The sequence below is a fragment of the Paramormyrops kingsleyae genome, chromosome 7 (genome assembly GCF_048594095.1).
Source record: "Paramormyrops kingsleyae isolate MSU_618 chromosome 7, PKINGS_0.4, whole genome shotgun sequence".
Lineage (NCBI taxonomy): Eukaryota > Metazoa > Chordata > Actinopteri > Osteoglossiformes > Mormyridae > Paramormyrops > Paramormyrops kingsleyae.
The window spans coordinates 18,162,402-18,185,654 of record NC_132803.1 but is presented as its reverse complement, the minus strand read 5'-3'; the positions used below and the strand labels follow the sequence as shown (position 1 = coordinate 18,185,654).

The 23,253-nt window shown below is 39.8% G+C and overlaps 1 protein-coding gene across 1 annotated transcript; it reads right to left on the bottom strand.

The window, feature by feature from the left end:
• Positions 1-148: 148 nt before the first annotated feature.
• Positions 149-17,078, bottom strand: thbs4b (thrombospondin 4b). Its single transcript, XM_023822961.2, has 22 exons — positions 16,851-17,078; positions 14,046-14,243; positions 13,458-13,705; positions 12,446-12,548; positions 12,002-12,084; positions 11,868-11,919; positions 10,196-10,347; positions 9,462-9,599; positions 8,855-8,932; positions 8,292-8,444; positions 7,672-7,776; positions 7,479-7,586; positions 7,236-7,395; positions 6,097-6,215; positions 5,920-5,972; positions 5,639-5,832; positions 4,839-5,017; positions 4,463-4,511; positions 3,986-4,182; positions 2,804-2,976; positions 1,831-1,970; positions 149-1,067 (listed from the first exon to the last, which is right to left on the bottom strand). Exons 1-22 carry the CDS (start codon positions 16,927-16,929, stop codon positions 1,009-1,011), a joined length of 2,820 nt encoding a protein of 939 aa, XP_023678729.1. The 5' UTR covers positions 16,930-17,078; the 3' UTR covers positions 149-1,008.
• Positions 17,079-23,253: the final 6,175 nt, after the last annotated feature.

Here is a 23,253-nt window from a genome sequence, read left to right as displayed (position 1 = left end):
CCTACGTAACATTTATGTTGGAAATGTCACGTCACAATCATAATGGGGAGTTCGTGCAGCCTGAAATGTCATAACATCAGCTTTCCTACAGTACATGAGGAAAATTTTGGAACAAATTAACAAATGAAGGAATGTGCTCAAAATTCCATTTAAAGATTTTAATGCTTATGTTTTATTTTTAAAACATATATACAGTACTGTTTTCACCATGGTTTCCTCCCACAGTCCAAAAGCGTGCAGGGTAGGCTGATTGGTGTGTCTAAATTGGCCCTGTAGTTGTGTGCATGTGAGTGTGGCTGTGTGAGTGTGTGCGCCCTGCAGTGTGTTGGTTCCCGCCTGCGCCCGTTGTTCCCGGGATAGGCTCCGGGCCCCCCGCGACCCCAGTGGGGATTAAGCGGTTACGATAATGGATGGATGGATATGCAGTACTTCCCTGAAATTACAAATGGAAAAGAAGTAAGAAAATGAATTAAGTTTCATTATTTTAATGATTTCTTTTTCATTTAAATTACTTTATTAAGATGAGTTTACCACATGAATTCTAGAAATATTGTTCCAAAACATGAAATATACTGGAATTCTGAATTTTAATTTCTGGAAATTAATTTTAAGTTTGGTATTTGAACGTATCAGGGCAGTTCATTCATGTACTTCTATGTAAAACAGTTTCTGTTCATCTTTTTTTTTAAATCTTTAACAGTATAATAATGCTCAGGAAAAATGATGGGACTTCAGATAGTCATTTGCCCTGATTAAAAAGGAATATCTCCACATTATAAGTTTATAATACAGCTTGTTAATAAACTAGGCGAGTGAATACAATTTCAATCTGTTCAGTACATATGTTTATCTATTTATTAGAAAGAAGCCAATCAAAGGTGCGTAGGTACAGAATGTAATTTGTACACATTTTTTTCTTTCTGTACAAGTAAAAAAAAACAAACAGTACTCAAAAGGCCTTTTCCCACACGGTCACATTTTTTGTGTATTTTCTCCCCCCTCCGCTGGTTAACGCGAATCCCCAAAGTGCTGCGCATTGAACGCCTGGAAGTCTTCAGGGATGGTGTCTGTGGAGAGACAGAACCTGCAGTGCATCAAAATCCTTCTGGCCCTTTAGGCTTCAGTAGCATTTTATTCCCATATTAATATCACCAAGTTGTGTCCTTTTTCCATGCAACATCCTGGGAGCTCAAAGAAAATTGTGTTTGGTTAATCAATATCTCATTAAGTTAAGCAGCTTGGCTGCGAAGGGAAGTCACCAGCCTCCTGCAGTGGCAACCATGGCACAGGGGCCTAGGAGCCTGACCCACAGGCCTACAGACGCTGGGCCTCAAACCAGCAACCTTCTCACAGACTTAGCCCGCTCACTATATATAGAGACCACAGTGCACTTCACACCACTTAGTGTTTCTCATTCTTTTTGAAAGACATTTGAGGTCATCCTCTGATTTATGAGAAACTGTCGGATAAGTTGACGGTCATCTCTGGCATTAGAAAGTCACTTCCACCCTTTACCGGACTGGTTTCTGGTCATTGCCAGTATCTCCTGCTTCACCTTGTTCTTGGGTACTGCTATCTTAGAAACCTTGAGCCTGGAAGCCGCCTGTCGCACAGTGTAGCCTTCTGCCAGCAGAACCACGATTAAAGCAGGATTTAAGAATGCTGATTTTTTAATTAAATTAAATATAGAGTGGTCTTCATTTTTTCAAGAGCTATAATGCAAGTCTTTTGTAATTATACAAAGATACTGCTGCATTAAAATCATACTCAAAATACTATATATACTATGTCTATTAAGAGAACTTCCCATTTTAAGATGATGTTACTCACCATTGCAGCGGTATTTGAGGTTGGACCAGATGATATTCTCCTGGGAGAAACAAAACACACCCAGTCGCCCCCCCCTCATTGTGGTATCAATTGTCACACCAGTATCAGCAACCAGGTTGGTTCCTTCATAGAATCGTGCCCTGTCCAAAAAAGAGAGAGAAATTAAATGTATGGAAAATGCCTGAAATTTAGGGTTTGACGATTCACCTATATTCATATATTATATTCAAGAATATGTTTCAGGAATATTGAAAATATAGCATATTAAACATGGAAATAAAGTAAAAATATATTTAAATATTATCAAGACTGGACTGGGATTAATTTCTGGGCCTGGACTTTGGGGTTTCCAGTGGCCCTATGACAGCTGTGTAGCCAGACCATTTATAACGTGGTGCCCAGACTAGACTCAGTGGGGAGCCAATAGACTAATATTACACCGACCAGGGGGGTGTCCCCCTTGGTTAATTTTTGCCTGGGGGGGGGGGGGGGGGACCATCTATAAATTTTGTTGAGCAGGGCCAGGAACACACCAGCCCCCATAGCCATTAGCCCTGCAGGTAACTCCCCAATATGCCAGATTTTCAGTCCAGCCTTGAATACTGTTCATCTACGACAGCTTACCCGATCCAGGAAGTACAGGGCAGACACACTATGGGCAATTATAGAGATTCCAGGTCACCTGACTACTGTACATTATTTTAGACTATAAAGAAACTCAGACAGAACTCAAAGAAAACCGTCATTAACAGCAGGAGAACATGCAAACTCCCCAGGCTGAACCCACTCCTCTGGAGGTAGGACACTACACTGCTAATTTTTGTGATTTATCTACATTTCTTATATTAAAAGTGATTATAACCAGTATAAACGATATAGCTTGACATAACAGCCCTTACGGATCATTTTTCATGTGCTATTTACTAACAGTTCCATGCTTATCCCAGAAGTTGGTCATGTCTGTCTTACTCACCGAATGTATCCTACTTGGGGCCTGTGCTGCAGGTACCAGCGGTAGGAGACCTTGTCCTTCCACCCCACGTTGCGCGGGTCCTTCCAGAGCAGCCGAACTTGGTCGTTGGTGTCTCCTGTGTGCCAAAGGGAATTCCTCAGGTGCTCCCCAGGTCCAGAAATAGATTTCACAGCCTGATGAAATGAAAAAGGTTAGGGATGATTCACCACTATCAGAAATAAGTATTTCCCCATGAGTAACAAGTATTTTATATGGATTTGGGTTTCTAACTAATGATGCTCATTTGTTTCCAGTGTTGGTGGTTATATCAGGTTTTTAGAGGATCCCTGTTTTTTTGAATGAAGAAATATTTATATAGTTGGAAACTGCAATGAGCAAGGTACAGTAAATAGCATGAAGTAGGTGTAAATAAAATCTGAATTTTATCACAACCACTATTAATATGTTGCATTAATATTCTATTCGTGATTGACATTCTAGAGCCATTGTAATCCATGCATTGAACTTCCCTGGTCAGGGTCACGGAGGCTGGGGGGCCTAATCGAGGCAGCATAGGGCCAGATTCACTAAGCAGAGCAAATTAGTGTAACGTGCAATAAAAAACACCAATAGGAGTGGCCAGTTCTGCAGGTTATCCACTAAAATGTGCAAATTATGAGCACAGACGCAGTCAGTTCATTTAAATAATCGCTGACCCAATATACCAAGGGCAACACAAAATAAGACATGCTTTTTTTCTCTCTCTCTTTTTTCTGCCTACCACAAACCATAGTAAATCACATCACATGATTCTTATAAATACTCTTCTCCCCTAGATGTTGTGCTTTGAAAGGGAACTCCTACAAATGCATATGAAATATGGCCAGTTGCAAAATTAGCCGCGTCAACACCTTTCCACCACTGACTTCTCCCTGAGTGTCTGGTGTTAATCCCAACAGCACCATTTTAGTGGGAAAAGAGGGTTTGTCTTGGCACCAACCATTATAAATCTGGCCCCGAGGGAGGAAGTCAGGGACATACCCTGGACTGGATGCTAGTCCTTTGTAATCTAGGACCCATCTAATTAAAATTAAGGGTATGAGGAACAGTATCAGTCTAACAGTGCTAGTGTCATGAATGCATTGTAATTACCTTCCTCATACTTGCCATTCAGGATATTTTATATATCAGACTGAGCGATACCTTGAGCTGAATGCCAGGCTCAGCCACAGCTCTGAAAGGAGTGGCCTGCCAGTAGGTCTGTTCCGTCTGCTTCCACATGACCACGTAGAAGCTGGAGGAGTCCTGGTATCCAAAGATGAAGCCGGCGTAGTCATCGTCCGTCACAGTGTTCACATGGAAGGTGCCCTCGAAGTCCACCCCGCTGAAGGCAGTGTAACCTGGGAAACGTTGCGGGGTCAAACCGCAGTCTGGGGTCTAGCAATTACCGTGGCTGCAGTATATTACATGTCTGGATTCCAGGGGTAGACTGGCAATGAAAAGCAGTCTGGGAATTTGCTGCCAAGGCATCTCAATTTCATAATTTGCTACAAATTGAGGGGGGGGGGGGGTATATTCTGCCGACCAGCCCTCATTAGCTCAGCCCACCCAGAAATTTCCTGAACATCCCTTCTGGATTACAGAAATACATTAAACAAAAAAGCATAGGAAGAGTCTTACCAACAGCAAGTCCAGGATCACTGTTCATGGTCTGTACGATCTCCATGCCCTAATGACAGATATTGAGGACAGCTGCACATCATTTTTCTATGATTTTCATTTACATTAATAGCTGGTTGGTGCTTCTTTATAGCTCCTATTTTTACAAGCAACCTTAGACTTTAAGACATTGTCCAGTGAAGAAGACAATTTAAAGTATCATGCAGCCATTTCGATTTTAACGAAGGAGAAACAGGCAGGAAAACTAAAGAGGAGGCACGGGGCCTAAACATGGAGCAACGAGCTCCGGCTGTGGGGTCTTTGTGGGGCGCGCGACGAGCAGAACCCTTTTGCAGCAAAAGTAGTTTAAAGTGGGTTCACAGTATGAGTGGGTCACCTGATTGAGGACCACCCAGTTGGGGTCGATCTGAGCGTCTCCCTCAGGATCCAGCACCACCGTCTGGTAAGCTCTGAAGTCAGTCAAAGTGATCTCAGCATTCTCTGGACAGTTGTCGATTCGGTCTATCGTGTTATCTTGGTCAAAATCCAGTTCACACACATCCCCAACTCCATCATCTGTCCAGAAAGAAATCAGGTCAGTCCAACACTGAACGGTTCCCTACACAGAAAACAATGTACTACATGGTGAAGAACGGGGTCTTTCTGTTTTGAAAGATGTGATTCTACGATGTCATAGCAGCTTTTATCTGTGGTGAGCAGAGCTCACGATCTCTGCAAGTTATTCAGACCTAAATATCAACACCCGCTGAAGAGGTTTTTATCAAAATTAACACACCAATGGAACCAATGTATACTCCCACCAGAGTAAATGTGAGCAATGTAGAGTCAAGTCATCAAGTATCTATGGATTTTGATTAAAGATTTTCCCATTACATTAATATTTCAGTCTTCAGGAAAACTAGAAAAGGGACTATTTTTTTTTACTCCAAAAATGCACGTTGAATGACTGGGGTTTCCTGCTACTACTATTTTCTGCCAAAAGACAGATTTGCATCACTGTATAGATCCTGCAATATTCGGTGTTAAGATTTCCTTGGTTTGATATTTAAATTATTTATAGAAATAATTTCTTTCAGCAGCTTAACACATTTTCAATGCAATTTTCTGTAGCACGAGGTTTGTCTTTGACCCTAATTATTGTCTATAGGCATGTGAGTTGATGTAATTCTCTCATACTGTTATCATCAATCTGGTCTGGGTTGGGCACCAGCCTGCAGTTGTCTGGTCCTGGTGGTAGAACATCAGGAATGCCGTCATTATCATCATCATCATCACACTCATCCCCAAGACCATCCTTGTCTGTGTCCAGCTGGGAACTGTTGATGACATTGGGGCAGTTGTCTTTGGTGTCTTGGTGGCCATCACCATCGCTGTGGCAAGAATAACAAGACAACATCAGTCCTCTGTCTATTGCACGAAAAATATCATTTTGAATTTTTAAACATTCACAGAATTACCTGTCTTGATTTGTATCACAGGAGTCTCCTACAAGATCATTGTCTACATCTAACTGTATTAGGAAAGAAATTATGTAAGTTAATAACTAAATAAAGTCACTACACAGGAATAAAAAGTTATGATTCCTTCTGTAATTATTACAGAATTTCACACAGGCCTCTCAGAAATATAAGAACCTGGTTGGGGTTGGGAATCTCCGGACAGCTGTCACATGCATCACCAACACTGTCACCATCTTTGTCCAGCTGGTCACGATTTGGGACTCTCGGACAATTGTCCAAGAAGTTCTTCAGACCTGAAGATCATCACAACATACTGTTATGAAGAGCAAGTATTCGTCTGTGTTTTAGAAAACATAATGTATTACTAGAGTGAAAATGACAAAACGTACATAATATATAAAAATAATTATCATTATGTTTTCTCTGTAAAAAAGAATAATATAAACATGGAAGGTATTTTAAAAGTAAACATCATCTCATGTGAGAGTTCATGCATAACACCACAAGGTGACACTGTTGTTCTCAAAGTGTCTAGAAACTGTTACTGCATTTGACTTCCACAGAAAGAACAATAATTTTTCACTTAAATGTCACATATTGTAACTTGACTTATCAGAACTTAACCTGTTGCATTTTGGTGTATTTAGTACAAAAATTATTTTGGCAACCATAACATATACTGTAGATTTTGGGATGTAAAAGAAAATCAGATAAATATATATAATTTTAATTTAGGTTTATTCTACAATATAAAATGTTAAAACTGACTAAAATGCTAAACTTTCATAGGCAAATCATTTGAAGCCTGTTAGATCTTGTGGTGTGTAAATAAATTTGTCATTCTGTCATGTGAACTTCTTTCTGAAAACAAAAGTCAATTCATTAAAAAGAAATCATCAGACTGTTTGTGATTTTAAGTGAATTTCACATCATTAGTCAGTCCCAAAGAAAACAGATGTGTTTTTTTACAGTTTAATGTTTCCAACCAAGACGTCTGTCTTGTCTGCCCTGTTGTATAAACTGTGCAATGGAATAGTGGCTTTTACGAGTGTTTAGAGTCTAATCAAGGTGCCATAAAAGAGCTTCAGATACAACATCTGTTTTATAGTTCTGTAGTAGATACAGTGCTCTTGCAGTTCAGTCAAAGTGTAGGTGAGTTCCATTAGGATTGCCAGCTTTGCATCAAGGGACCGGGACAGTACACTGTACAGCACTGACCAAACAGAGCCCTGCTTTTCATTGAAACCATCTACGTGGCATTAACAACAGCACAGAAGGCTTTTTCAGAGAAGTGAGGGGCGTCACTGTCTGACCGTCATCATCCATGTCATCGTCACAGGCATCTCCCTTCCCGTCGCTGTCTGTGTCCCTCTGGTCTGGGTTCTCTATCATGCGGCAGTTGTCACAGGCGTCGCCATGGTTATCCTTATCACTGTTCCTCTGATCGATGTTGGGCTTCAGCCAGCAGTTATCCTGGAGGAGGTGCAGTGCAGTGCAGTGCTGGCTCAGTGAGCTGAGAAGGGACCTGCATGTCTTGTGAGGGAGACCGGCCGTACCTGGTCATTCGGAATACCATCCCCATCCGCATCCCCGTCACAGGCATCCCCCATCCCATCTTTGTCTGCATCCTCTTGGCCAGAGTTGGGGACGTAGATGCAATTATCCTAAAAAGAAGTGATAAATCAGAGTGCAAATCTCCTGCAAACTGTAATGTGCAGAATCTGTTCATTTACAGCGGGTGCCTGTTACCTTCTTGCAGTTCTGGTCCTTGCACCTGAGCTTCTCATCAGGTAAGCCATCAATGTCGGTGTCTTTGCCACAGAGGTAGCCATTTCCAGCCCAGCCAATCCCACACTGAGGAACAGCAAAGGGTCACACACATTTTATTAAGGGGTATTTCCGAAGCAAAATCGACTCTAATCATTTGGACATTATTATTTTAGATTCACGCCTATCTGTAAAATTATCATGCATGTTAATTATATTGCAGAATTATGGTAAATTTTAGAATACACCTGTAGTAAGTGGTAAACATCAGGTTCAGAAACCAGTTGACTATAAAGACTCACCATTACTCAACTGCTTGGTTTAAATATCCACCTCTGATGGCCAAGTAATTCATTAATTCCACAAGCAAGATAACTCAATCCGAAGCATCTCTGATCTATACCTAATTATACAGTTTAATAAACAATATTTAACCTCTAAAACTGCGAAACCCAGCTTCAAACAAGCAGTGCAAATGAGCCAGAATTCTAGAATCTCTGGAACAAAATTTTGAGTCTTTTTCATCTAACTTCTGATGCACAGCAGGCAAAACCAAAAAAAACTTGAACCCGGCCCCTGGTGAGCCCGTGAGTAAGGCTTACCACGCAGCTGATGCTGCCGTCCCTCTCCTCCACACACTGGGCATTGGCATCACAGGGGTTCCGCAGGCTGTTTCCACAGCCCCTCTCAGGCTTGCAGCCCTTAGCCTGGTCGCCCGTGTAGCCGATTTTGCAGGTTCCACAGTGGTACGAACCCTGGGGAGAACATAGTGCTGTGAGAGCCTTTAACCACATGTCAGTCCCTAATATAGAGCAGCTGCTTTTCTCTGTACTGCTCTACAATCCAATAGCCAATAAAAGATTAGCGTCACTTCTGCTCACTTCATTGAAATGATTATAATTTCATTAATAGATACTTGGCAGGTTTGGGAACGAATAATTAAATCATTTACCATAATGCTTGCAATTGATTCAGTGTATAAATCTATATTTATTTCACAGTTTGCAATTACCCATTTTAAGATACCTTCTCTGCAGTAATCTTTATTACCAGAGCTCATACACAAATATGAACACACAAGCACTTTTTGGATTATCTGTAACGCCTCTCCCCCCCAGCAGAGTACTGAGGTTGTTGCTGGTCAAAAACTGCAGTGTATCCTTACCACAGAGTTGTGGCACAGAGAGTTAGCTGTGCAGCCTCCATTGTTAAGCATCTTGCACTCGTCAATATCACTGCACACCTACGGGTCACATTATAAACACTCAGCAAATGTAAATCAGATCTCAAGATTATGAATCACCCCAAGAAATCAATCAAATTCTCAAATAAAAAAAAATCATAACCACACACACACACAACATTGATTACTATTTTTAAACTTTAAAACAACTGAAAGTCTTATTTTTAATAGAAATAAAATAATATTTTGTAACTGGTCTCGGGAAGGGCCTATATTTTTATTGTAAATAGTGCTTGTTGATGTTGCTCTTCCTGGGGGTTTCCCCAGGGGGCAGAGTGATTGATGGAATGAGTGATGATTGGGGGAAACTGCAAGGCCCAGAGCCTGGGGGTAGCTGGCACTGAGGGAGCCTATTTTAGAGGGGGCTGTGCTGCAAGAATTTGTAAGGTGTGGCTGTGGCCGAAAACATCCATGATTAAAGTGTTGAAAGAAAACGCGATTTCATTCTTCTTCAAATATTATTCCTAAAGAATTTCATACAGAATCCACGTTATTAATAGTTTCTAAGTCATTATAAATGAAATGTCACCTGCTTGTGCGCTTGTGCGAAGGCGATGCCGACTCCCTCGACCGCCTGCCCGCTGTAGCCACGGGGACAGGCCTCACACCTAAAGCCAGGGGCTGTGTTGACACAGCGGACTCCAGGGAAGCAGGGCTTAAACTGACACTGAAAACACATGGCAGCAGCACGTAACCTCACCGGCATGGGGAAAAAGAAACATAGAAACCCAAAAAAGCACTTTAACCTTTTCTAAAATGTTTAGAATCGACTTGCTCATTACTGTGTACTGTACTTTCATTGATGTTTATGAGTTTGATAATAAAGATTCAGCATTCCAAGTCCATTTTATTGTCTCTCTAAAGACACTTAGAGTAATCGCTGAAATGCAAACATTTTAGAATGCTTTTTTGTATGGTCCTCTTCAAGAAAAGTCCTCTGCAAGAACAGGAAGAGATGTTAAAAGATTTTTTTTTTTTTAAAAGCAGTTTAAATACGGCTGTGCTGACCCATATGTAAAATTCTCAGGGCTCTTCATGGAGCCAAGTCCAGCCACAGTCTATGCTACAGTCTATGCTACACTCCACAATGTGCTGCGTGTGTGTGTATATATTTATATACAATCACACCAAGCAAACCAAAAGAGCATGTACTCATATATGAGTTTAATATTGAGCAGCCCCCTTTAAACACCGCCTACATATATTGTGAATCGGCCAAAAGTCCAGCTAAGAAATATCACCCTGTAATCTGGGAGACATTACCTCATCCACATCATCACAACTGAATCCGTCTCCAGTGTATCCATCAGGACACGGGCCACACTCTACCCCACTCTCCGTCTCGAAGCACGCGCTGCCTCGGAAACACGTGTCAGGGCTGCACTTTGGCTTCTCCACTTCGGTGCCACCAAGACCTTCAGATGGAACCAGATGGCACTGAACGAGTCATTTCTAGTCTGGATATCTCAAATTTAATTAAATAAAACATAAAACATTGTCTAACATATACAGTACAGTATACAGCTCTGGAACACAGCAACGTTTTTTGTTTCACTCATTTCTCAATGTACGGGTGCGTGTCTGAATAATATATATATATATTTTGGAAACTGCAGTCTGGTTCTTCCCTATTTCTCATTAATGAAGGGCTTCTTTGCTATATGGGACTTCGGTCCTGCTTCTAGGAGCCTGATGCTAACTGTCCAAGCAGTGCACTTCACACCACTTAATCTTTCCCATTCCTTTTGAAGGTCACTTGAGGTCATCCTCTGATTTATAAGGCACTGTCGGATAAGTTGACGGACTGACTTTAGAAAGTTGCTTCTGCCCTCAACCTGGCTGATTTTTCATTATTCCCAGTGTCTCCTGCTTCAACTTGTTCTTGGGTACTGCTGTCTTAGAAATTTTGAACCTGGAAGCAGCCTGCCTCGCAGTGTAGCCTCTGCCAACAGAACCAGGATTAAACCAGGATTTACAAATGCAGATTTAGAGTGCAGATATAGAGTGGTGTCTTAATTTTTTCCAGAGCTGTATCAAAACCAGTTTCTTGATTTTGACTGATAATACAAGGTATTACAATGTACTGCTGATTGCTAGACTCTGGAGAACTTGAATATGAATGCTTGGTTCCATTGGATTGAGATGAGTTACTGTCAGGGTCAGCGTCTGTCTGTCCCTGGCCTTCATGTCTCTTCCCCGTTTGGCCAGCAGGTGTCACTGGCCATCCTGGTCCCTCCTCTGCCTTCGGGCTGGACCTTTGTGTGTTTTCATGGCTCCCCAGACTGCTGTGTGGCTCAATAGGTTGAGTATGTGGCACAGAGGCTGTGGGCCTCTGGTCATCAGTTCTAGGTCAGCTTCAGCACTTGTTTGTATTTATAGGTTTTCTATTCCCTAGTGTTTATACTTAGTCATCTTTGCTTACCTGTTTCAGTTTGCCCTGCTTGTGTCCTGTTTGGTTCTGGTCTTCCCTAGTGCTGTTTCCACTAAGTGTTTCTTAGATTCCCTGGTTCCTGCTCTTTGTTAATTGTAAGTTAATTCGTCTGTGTCTTTTTCCATGGCCTTGTTGATTGGTTAATATTTTTGATGAGTCACACCTGTCATTGTTAGTCCTGGTTACCTGTGTATTTAAGCTCCTGCCCTTGTTCATGTCCCTAGTCCGTCATTGTGGTTAGTTACTGTGTATTTGTCTCTTTGTTCAGGTGTTCAGTCCTGTTCCCCGTGTTGCCTATTTCCTCAGTGTATTTGCTCTAGTATCACTTTGTTAAATTATTCTTTTTCTTTTTGTTCCAACCTCTCACAGTCCTTTTATTTTGTGTCTTTCCCAGTGTGTTCTGTTTTTGTTAACAGCCCCCCCCCTTTGTCCCTGCCTGTGCCATACTGCACCCTAACAGGTCACTAACAATGACTAAAGTCGGCAGCCTGATGTTTAACTCACCACAGGCTTGGCATTCCGAGATGGTGTTTCTGAGGAAAGAGGTTTCCTTAACCTAAGGATAAACCGAAACAAAGTTAATGGATAATGATAGCTTGCATTGTAAAGAAGAGCAATGGTAAGTTTAGGAGGGGTACCTGCTGGATAAGGACCTCTTTCAGCTCTGAGATCACTTTGCTGAGATCAAGCATTTGGTTTGCCAGCTGCTTGGTATTAATACCTGTGTGGAAAAACCTCGTTATCTACAGTACATCAGTCCATCCATGATCCATTCCACCTACCCAGCACAGTGCCATGATGGCATTACCTACCAGCTTAAATCCATAAACTAAGGTAAAAGGTATAATAATGATATTTTTTCTGGAAATTAATGATGACTAGGTTACTGAATTAATTCCTCTAAGATTAGGAAGATAAATATCACCAGATGATGTTTCTTAACACGTATTTGGTAGTTCTAGGTTTATGAAAATCCTTAAAACCCAGGCCAAATTACTCCAGACTTAATTTAAAATAATAACACTTCATCATAAGATGCATAAAAACAGTATTGGAGGGTGTCAGATTTCACCAACACTTACCCAAGGCCTGGACTGAATCACTCTGATGTAGATAGCAGCCTTGGAGAGAAGCGACATTTTCTAATGAATCACCCATTACCAGCTTCAGTTCCTCTATTCCATCCTGCCAACAAAAAAGTGCATTTTGGGTAGCAGGCATGGAAAACATAGTTTAAATGACCTCTACAAGACGATTGTACAGTATGAATAATTCCTTCTACTTATTTGGCATCTGGGCTTATTCATATACAATAAGCAACCTGTCATACAATTAAAATCATAAGTTCTACTTTATGTGAATAATATACATATACATCTCTGGAGAAGAATGAAGAGACCACTATATTTTTAAATAAACCCGCATTTTTAAATCCTGGTTTAATCCTGGTTCTGCTGGCAGAGGCTACACTGAACAGCAGGATGCTTCCAGGTTCATTTTTTAAGACAGCAGTACGCAAGAATAAAGTGAAGCAGGAGACACTGGGAATGACCAGAAACCAGCCAAGTAAAGGGCAGAAGCAACTTTCTAATGCCAGAGATGACTGTTAACTTATCCGACAGTTTCTCATGAATCAGAGGATGACATTAAGTGACCTTCAACAGGAATGGGAAACATTAAGTACAGGTGTGAAGTGCTCTGCAAGGACAGTTATGACTGCTGGGACTCCTAGAAGCCCTTAAGGACTCATAAAGCATGGAAGAAGCCCTTCATTAATGAGAAACAGAGAAGAACCAGGCTGCAGGTACAAAAATATATATATATTTTATTCACAGACACAGACCCATAAATTGAGAAATGAGTGAAACAAAAAATGTTGCTGTGGTCTGATTTTTTTCCAGAGCTGTATAAGATATAATACTGAAGCTATATAAATTTCACTATTTATGGCAATTAAGACAAGGAAGAAGTAACAGAAAAAGTGAAATTTATTATATTCCTTGTTGTCGAGTATTTGAGACCCTCTGTAAAGGAGGTACATATGCCGCTAACGTTGCACTAAATGATGACGGTCACAGCAACAGCAAGCCTGACCTGTGTCCTCTGCTGCATGGTCTTAAGCTCCACCATGTTGGGTCCAGGAGGCAGCCCCCTGAAGGCCGCCGGCATGTCCTTAACCGTCTCAATGAGCCTGCAGTCCACGTAAAGTTGCACACTGCTGGGCTCCTGCCTCAGGCCTTTCAGGTGGAACATCACCGCGTGCCGCTGGCTGTCAGCAAGCTTCACATTGCTGAACGTGACCGTGCTTGTTCTGCTGTCGCTCCTTAGGTAGCGCAGGGTCGCTGTCGCCGGAAAACAAGCATTTCCCTTTAATTAGAGCCCTGGCTGGAACCGCAGGCCGCTCACAAACCACCTGGTAGCTATTTCACTACAAATGTGTGTCTAGACAAAGGTGACAGTTTGTCAGTTTTTTAATTTAATTTAATTTTTTTCCCCATGCTTGAGTTATTTGTAATTGTGAGATAAAATATTTCATTAGTCAATCCATTCAAGCTTCAAGAATAACGTTTTATGGTTAAATATGCTTACAAAAATTATTATACTATATGGCCTTGGCAGATATGTATAATTTTTGGATGAACATTTATTTTCTTATTGTTAATCACAATAAATCAGTCATACCTCTGTTCAGCTTCCCTTGAACTGTGAACTCAAAAAATTTGCTGTTGTCTCTTGGATTATAAAGGCTAAATACTGTGGAGCCAGTCTTGGGCTGGAGGCTGAATGAGGTGAGAATAAAAACTTCATTCACAGACTGGGCTGCAAGCCCTTCCTGCAGGAGGTCTGGTAAGCACTCCGGTGATGCGAGAAGATTGTAGACTGCATAGTAAGCAAAGCAAACAACAGAAGTTAGAAGCTGTATTATATTTGGAAACAAGTTTAACACAATGAAGACTCTTTATGAATGCACAAGTCTGCTGTCTACATTTTCCTAAAAACACTCTAAAACATGCATTGTACAAAGACAGAACAAATTTTCCTTTTCAAAAGAAAAAACAAAGATGTCTAACTTTTCAATAGCTAAACGAGCTTATTCTAACTGTCCTGTTTGCCCCATGTGTGTGTCACTACTTAATATAGCTTGTTCTCCTTATTTAAGCTTAAGTTTAAATATTATATATAGTAAAAGGCATGGTTCTGGTCATATTAATGACTCATTAAAATTTGCTCTATTGTAATACTATCAAGCATGATTTTCTAAAAACAGAGACATATTTTTTTTTTATGTTTTGTGCTAATAAAATCAAATACTCCTTACTTAATCTAGAAATCACTAAGCAGCATTGTTACAACCAAAACTATTAGCATCCAAGAGCATAACAAAATGAATAAACTGGAATTACAGTGAATAAGAGATCATTGCAAATGAGTAGCCAGGTATGAACAGATGACTGCTGTACACAAATCAGTGAGGTAATTAGACCAAATTGGTAACAAATGCTACATGAATGTTCTCTTCTCTAGCAATAACTAAGAATCTGATCTTTCAGACACATTTTACTCGCAATAAACTCACTAATCTTTCAGCACTGCACATAGAGACAATGATTATTCCAGCATGCCTGAAATGACACAGAATTAAGGCTTGGGCTTGCTGTTTCTGCAGCTAATTCACCCCAATGAACACCAAAATATATGTTTAATATCTTAAACTGCCAATAGTTCTTGTCTTAAGGTCATGCAGAAAGACGTTTGCCAACAGATAGCCAAATCTTTGAGCAAGCATGACTTGGCCAAGGAACAAAGCCTCCATAAAATGGGCAAATAAATATTTCTTCGTCATTAACTAAAGCTTTGTTTAATAATCTCCCTCTGACAGGAGTGGGTCATGCTTGGTTCAACGACAACCTGGCTCATTACTTGAGAATTGCCTCTTTCCATTTCCTAAGAAATTGGTGGGTCCATTCATTTGACAATTTTTGTTCTGAATAATACGTACTGATGTGTAATATGCAAACACATTTGAAATTACGTGTTAAGTATGTAAGAACACATTTTTTCCAAATTATGCAATAGCTTATTTAGTCCAATAGGCAACAAAATATCTTTCTTTAGAATAGAATAGATTAGAATAGAATAGAATAGAATGCTTTATTTTCAAGTGACCAAGGCCAATGAAGATTTTTGTTGGTTAATTACCCAGGACCCTGATCATGAGACTGGAAGATGGATGGATGGATGGATGGAATAATGTTCATAATGCTACATTTATAATTTAGAAATTCTGACACATTTGCACAAATAGTGCTAATGCTGCTTTTACATATAAGTTTGTTACAACATAGGATTAAATGAGCATCTTTAAAAATGTATAGGAGATCTGACTACCTAAGGCTCAGTGAGTTGAGCAAGTCTGTTTAGGTAAGATAAGAGGTAAGATAAGAGGTAAAATAAGAGATAAATTAATATCAAAAGATGATAAAATGTCCATGCAAAATAAACAATGCACTCTACTTTGTACATTTCCAAATATTAAGGAATGCACTCCATCTTGAACCACTTTTCCAGTACAGGATCACAAGATGGGCTTTGACCCTATCCCACACAGCATATGGCACAAGGCGCGTAAAAGGAAACAGGGCGCCGATCCCATCACAGGGTATAATCAGTCGCACTCTACAGACAGTTTATAAGGCCAACTGACCTGACTGCCTTTCTGTGAACTGCATCAGGATCCCCACCAAACAAACATGTAAACGGCACGCAAACACATAGAGATAAACAGCAGAAGATCCCACTGCCCATTATTTTGAGTGTCCAGATCTGAACATTCCAGTCAACGGAGCTTGTTGCTGAGTGGGAGATTTCTCAAGAGCGGTGGGCTAAATCAAAGACAGGTGACCGAAACTGCCCAGGGGGGGTACTGAAGTCACTGAGAATGTCTGGCTGAACTTTACAACATGTAACATTATACTCTGTGTGTAGGAAGAGTGCCGCAGCTCCTCCAGAGATGGTGATGTAATACAACATTTATTAAAATTTGTTTCCTGTTCTTAATTATGTATCAGTATGATATAGTTGCTGTACTGACATGTTTATGATGAAATCAACGTATCGTTTCCAAGTGTTGACATAATAATAGTTTTTCATGCCGAATTCGACATAATGCATCTATCATGGCAGTCAACAAAATACTATAAACATGCTTTTTTTATAACCAGCCATTGTATCAACATGCTAAAATGTGTGTTAAGAAACATTTTAGATGATTCCAAAATGTCATATTTACAACCAATTCAGACAACTTTCAAAGGACTACTTTGAAATCGTTATTGTGATCAACAGATAATGCTATTGAGTTTGAGACAATGTCAATGTATTGAAGAGGGAGGTTTACTTAAAGTATACGCAAAAAAACAAAAAAAAAGGTATATGCATGGTGCTCACTGTAATACTTAAGGCATATGAAAAAATAAATGTACTGACCTGTACTTTGACCATGTGCTCTGCTGACCAGCTGTAACAGCACCTGTGAGAGGAGGAATTGCCCCACAAACGATCCCATACTCCTCAGTGTCCACTGGTTTCCAATATCACCCAGTAGCAGTGCTCCTGAGAAGCACGGAGGCTGTGAATGAAAGGAACGGGGCGTCTGGCTGCCTTATAAAAGGAGAGAGGCCACGCTGACATAGTTACGGGGTGAGGTATCTGCCCGGCCAGCTGGCGGAGAGGCAGGGCACTTCCTTGAAAGAGAAGCAGAGTAGTGGCTGATGGAGGGGATGATGCCTTTTTCAGACGGCCTCACGCTGAGAAGGGGCTGACTTTACCAGAGTCCATTAGATCTACAGCACTGGCATTTCACAGTTTGAAATGTTATCCTCTTTTTTTGCTCATTAAAAAAAAATAGCTGTTCAGGTAGTACACTGAGTACTTGATTATGACCCTTATTATATATTTATATATCATGCCTGGAATTTTTTGTGCTGAGTCTATAATAGTCAGACGTGGGGCTTAAGTCAACATGAAATAAATGTTAAGTGATGTTAACTGTCTGTAGACATTTCTTTCTGGTATTGAGGAGCTATTAAAGCTATTTCAAATTAATATGAATACTAATGGCTTAATTTAGACAATTTGCTTCTCAAAGGGAACAAAGTTCAGTACTTGAAGTCTACTTGTTTAATCTCGAAGTTTACATGATTGTTTTATGCAGCAGTTTGTGTTTGTGTCATGGCAACTAATGGAGGCCAGTTTCTCAGAAATCTCTCTAATTACACAAAACCCCAGGAACTGCACCCTGTTTTCTTTATGTAAGAAATGCACTAAATGGATGTAGGCTTAACCTGGAAAGGCCTTTTTGCAAATAAGGATGCAGCCTTTATTTAAGAAGGACTATAATATACTATTTTATACTATTCCCTTATAATGTCCCATTAAATAGTGTGCATGCGTTCACTTAGGAAATGCTTTCTGAGCAGACAAGGTAAATAACATCATAGCGACAACACAGCCACTTCAATCTTCAAATTAAATATTAATCAAGGTATAATTAATAACCCTCTATATTTGTGATAAAATGCAACCTATTTTTAAAGATCATATTTTAAATCTTATTTAAAATTTATAAGCACTGACAGATGTTTGTAGGTTTATAATATAAACATTGCACAGTTAAAACATAGAGAATATAAAACTCTCCTATAAAACAAATAAGTTTTATTTTCCCGTTTGTTAGAACCAAGTGATAGTCTAGGTATGTACTATGCAAGGCTTGCTCATGGGACATTTCTTGGAATTTCTCTGAAAAGATACTTTAGTTACATAATAGAAATAAATATTCCATATGTGTCCAGTGATTAATTGATTAATGGTCTGAATTTAAAATAATGACTAATTCTCTTTTTATTTTCTTTCATTGTTATTTTTATCGATAAAACAATCACTGTTGTCTTGTCAAGTGACTATGACTTATGGCAGATTGCAAAAAATATATATATTTTGAAAGACTTCTGCTTGCTGCATATAATCCAGTGACATCTGGCAAGCATTATAATTACCATTAATAATTTTATTTTGATAGGAATAAAATTATGCTTTTTAAGTAACATTTTCAGTATTTTAGTATTGGAGTTATAAAGCAAACAACAATCGATCTTAATTCCAGATCATAATCAGTCAGTTGTTTAATTAATTAAATGGGACCAGTCATCTTGGCAGTTCTGTATGAAAACTGTCTTTTGATTGCAACCATCTGATCAACTGATTGCAGTAAGTTACATATAATCCAGCATATGGACTGGCACATAAGACAATGTGACTACTCAAACCTCCAGAGCCAAGGATTTCAACCCCACTTTCTGTGTCCCTCTGTAGTCCAAAGATAGGAGGTTAGGCTAACGGGGATCTCTTAATATGCTTGTTGTGTGTGCTGTCCTCGGTAACTCTGGCCTAACCCTAACCAGGATAAGCCTTTGGAAGATGGATGTTGTGGTGTTTTAGCTCCATGAAGATTGCGGGGGTGCAGCTACAGTATTTAACATTTATAAGAATTGTTACAAATACAATACATTAACAATACATTAACGGTTTGTATTCTTTTTTTGTCAATGCCAAAATTTTATCTGCCTGTTCTTAACAGTTTGGATATATTAGACACTAGACAAATAAAAAAGTCAGTAAAACACTCCTGTACAGTTTCCGAGCATAGGCCTTGACTGTCAGACTTAGCTAATATGAACGGTAAGCTGATGAAGTCATTTCCATTCCCACTAGTTTTATGACGGAATCTCCGTCCAAGTATAAACATGGATATATACACGAATCCATTTACATTATTATGGATGTATATTAGGCATTGTATTAGGTATTGTAACATATTTAACCTTTTTACTTTCTGTATGCACAAATATATGTAACATGGGGTTATTCATATTCCTTGTATTAAATATATATTTTTAAGCAAAAGTGAAACTAACTCTAAAAATACCTCATTCTTCATTGCATTTGCCAGGAATCAAAGACCTAATTGAGTTCGTAACGATGACAGCTTGAATTGCTTCCCCAGATTGATTAAATATGTCTATTTAAATTTATTACTTTTATATATATTAAAAAAATATATAAAAATACCTAATGGAAAATGTGCACATCTGGGAAGGTCCCAAGCACTTATGGGTTATTTCTGATGGTTTCAAGCATTTTGTTTTATTTGTTTAAACAGACCATATTAAAGTGTCCATATTGGCCAGGAGCAGCCGCTCATTTGGTTCCAGGTGACGCTCACTGCCAGCTGCCAAGTTAGGGGCAAACTTAAACTTTTAAGGTACATTTATACATATTTATTTAGCCGGTGCTTTTATCAAAATCAACGTGCAATTGCAGAGTCAGCTGCTCCCTGTAGCAATTAGAGTTAAGGGCATGCAGATTTGAACCAGCAACCTTCCAATCACGGGCACAGAGCCACATACACACTTATTAATCATCTTTTTATCCAATACAAGGTCATGGGAGTGGGAGGGGCCTGCAGCCCAGACCAAACAGATCACAAAGCAGATATAGATGCCAGTCCACCACAGGGAACTCGCACTAGGTACAATTTATCAGAGGTGGAAATTTCCGAAATCCAGACCAAGAATTTATATCAACCAACCAATTGAGTGCTCTGTGACTATGACTCTTTATACTCAACTGGTTGATTGAAACAAAATCTTGGTCAGTATTTGTTCTTTCTGTGCCTGAACTTTCTGCAATTTATAAATGCAAGTTCGCCTAACTGCATTTTTTTGGAGTACAAGTGGAAACCAGAATACTTGAACATGGGGAGAACATAATAAAACAATGATGGGATACCAACTCCAAGCTCGGGCAGAGCAACACCAGTCTGCCACCCCATACATATTGGGGGCATATCACCATGCTTGAATCCCACCCTTATAATGTGTCCAACACAAGCTTTACATTATGTGCTGTGTAACACACTTTCACGATGCCACTGGGATGTGACAGGAAACACACAAGGTTTTATCCAGCATGCTAACATGTTATCACAGAAAAACTGTAGAGTTCCTTTACATTCTCCTGTTGAATTATACAGTCCCATGATAATTCTACATACAGTTGAAACCAGATATATACATACAATTCAGGAAAAAACAAGAGATCATTTTTATGTATTTTTTATCACTTTCATCAAAGTCAGAAGTATACATACACTAAGTTTATTGTGTCTTTAAACAAAAAGAAAACTCCAGATGATTCCATTCTGAGCTTATGAAGCTTCTGAAGGGTTAATTGAGTCCATTTGAGTTCATTGGTGGCACACCTGTGGATGCATATAAAGGAACACCTCAAACACAGAGTCTTTCTTTGACATCATGGGAAAATCAAGAGAAATCAACCAAGACATCAGGAAAAGAATTGTGGACCTCCACAAGTGTGGCTCATCCTTAGGTACAATTTCCAGATGCCTGAAGGTCCCACGTTCATCCGTTCAGACAAGGAGGAGACAGATTCTAAGTCCCAGAGAGGAACGTTTGTTGGTGCGAAATGTGCAAATCAACCGCAGGACAACAGCAAAAGACCTTGTGAAGATACTGGCTGAAAGTGGTAAGACAGTGTTATTATCCACAGTAAAACAAGTCCTGTACCGACATGAGCTGAAAGGTCACTCTGGGAGGAGAAGCCATTACTTCAAAACCACCATAAAAAAGCCAGACTACAGTTTGCAACTGCACATGGGGACAAAACTCTTAATTTCTGGAGACATGTCCTGTGGTCTGACGAAACAAAATGTTATCTCACAAATACGATTAATGTCTGGGCCAGCATCCGGCCAGTTCAATCCAATCTGAGGAATACGATTAGCTAACTAGAGCAGCATTCTGTATTCATCATGATACCTTTCGGTTATTGGTTACTTTTTAGGTACTTGTTATTTTTATACTTCACCTTTAGTGTTTGTTAATATTTTTCTAGTTTCTTGTGCTTGTGAGTTGTAATCTGTTTCATCTGTTTCTTGTGTTTCATGCCTATCTTGATTTCATTATGGTCCACACCTGCCCTGCGTTAATCTTGTTAGCTATGTATGTAAGTGCCTGTTCTGGTCCTGTTCTTTAGTCGGTCATTGTGTATGAGTAGGTGCAGTTGTGCTGTTGTCATTGTAGTATTTTGTCTTACTCTGTGTTTCTGGCTCTATTTTCTAGTCTAGCCCAGCTCCCTATGTTGCTTCTGTTCCTAAGTGTCATTACTTTAGTTAGTACTCATCTTCTAGTTTTGCTTCTAGTTTTTACCCCCCGTTGCAGCACTACTTCAGCCAGCCTCAAACCCATGGCCGGAGGGCTCAGCCTCCGAGGCACATAAGCAACCTGTTGAGCTACACGGCGGCTTAGGGGGCAGGGAAACACACCATGGCTAAAGGGCTACAAGCCAAGGAGAGGAAAGCGGGATGACCAGCGACACCTGCTGGCCAAAAGGGAACAGGACACATAGGACAGGGTCAGAGGGGTGCTGACTAACAGTAGGCAGTTTTATTTGAAATGTATAACTGTTTTCTTTTAAATACCTGAACAGCTGCTTTAGTGGTGACCTCTTTAACTGGAAGCGAGGAAGACACGGTGACGAGTAGTTTCTATAAACCACATGATCTCAGTTCCCTGGAAACTTACGGATGCTAGAAAGCTATGCTGGTTGAACCTTGTGCTGGGTCATGTTCTAATGTGGTCAATGAGCTCATCTGAACCCTTAGACTTACTTAATGCTGCTTTTCACAGTACTCAGTGATGTGCTGGCAATGTACAGGGCAGACTGCTATAAGCCATAGATGATCAATTTCAAGGTCTCTTGCTTTATTTTCCAGCTTTGCCATATCTAAGTATGCATCAGACAGTACTTCCTTAAAATCAGCTTTATGTAAAAATAAAGCAATACACTGGACAAATGGGAAGATGCTAATATACTGTATATACTATTCTTGTTTCTAAGTGTTACCCCTGTCTCTTGCACAACAGATTAATTATAGGGATGTTTCACTGGTCACGTAGTAAAGAACCATGAAAGGATTGGCTGGCTTGTTGTAAGGATGTGGCTGGCTGAAATTATACTTTTAAATTCACACTCTCTGTCATTATATGTACAGACAGCACAAACTGGGGCTCTCCCAGTAAGTCTGCTAGCATTGCTCTGCCTTAGAGATGATCTGGTGGGTAACCTATTAAGAACTGAAGCAAATGATAAACCATACCTCTCTGTGACATTAGGTCATACTCTTCTATGTAAAAAATTTGAAAAACATAGAAAAAAATCACAACTTCACTGTACTATATCCCCAACCTACATCTCTCAGGAAATATTACATCATCCCCTAACTGCAAGATTATTCTCCTGTAGCTTAAATTAAAGTTGCTTTGTCTGAGAATGAAGCAGTTCTGTTTACATTGGAATCCAGAATTACGCAAGAATGTCTGTATGGGTTCTAAGGTATTCTTCGTTGCAGATTGTTTGAAAGGCGAGTTATTTGATCCTCCTTTGAGCATCAAGAAGAAATATACAAAGACTGAGACACAAATGGGCATGTCTTTTTCACCTTGAAAAACCATTAAAAAATGTGACAAATATATTCTTTATACACTCAGTCACAGGCTAGGAAGTATCACTACCTTGATTTTGCTGCATGCCTTCAAAACAGGAACATTCAACAATCCTCACCCTCTTTCAATTTACCAATGTATCAAATATGACTGTATGGTTTGTACATAAGAATGTTTAATAATGTAGCATAAGAAACTGTTTTAACTTGTGTTAGTGTTACCTGCTTCTCTCTGGTAAAACCTTAAAGCTCTGGTTATCCAGAGACAAGTCTGTGCACCTTGCATCATTGGCTTGAAGTTTCTGT

Coding starts and splice junctions, on each gene's coding strand:
- thbs4b (XM_023822961.2), bottom strand. CDS start 16,929: ATGGGATCGTTTGTGGGGCAATTCCTCCTCTCACAGGTGCTGTTACAG. Junction 7,777..8,291: donor ACGGCAGCATCAGCTGCGTG/GTAAGCCTTACT, acceptor GCTGTTCCTCAG/TGTGGGATTGGCTGGGCTGG. Junction 2,977..3,985: donor AGCCTGGCATTCAGCTCAAG/GTATCGCTCAGT, acceptor TCATTTCATCAG/GCTGTGAAATCTATTTCTGG.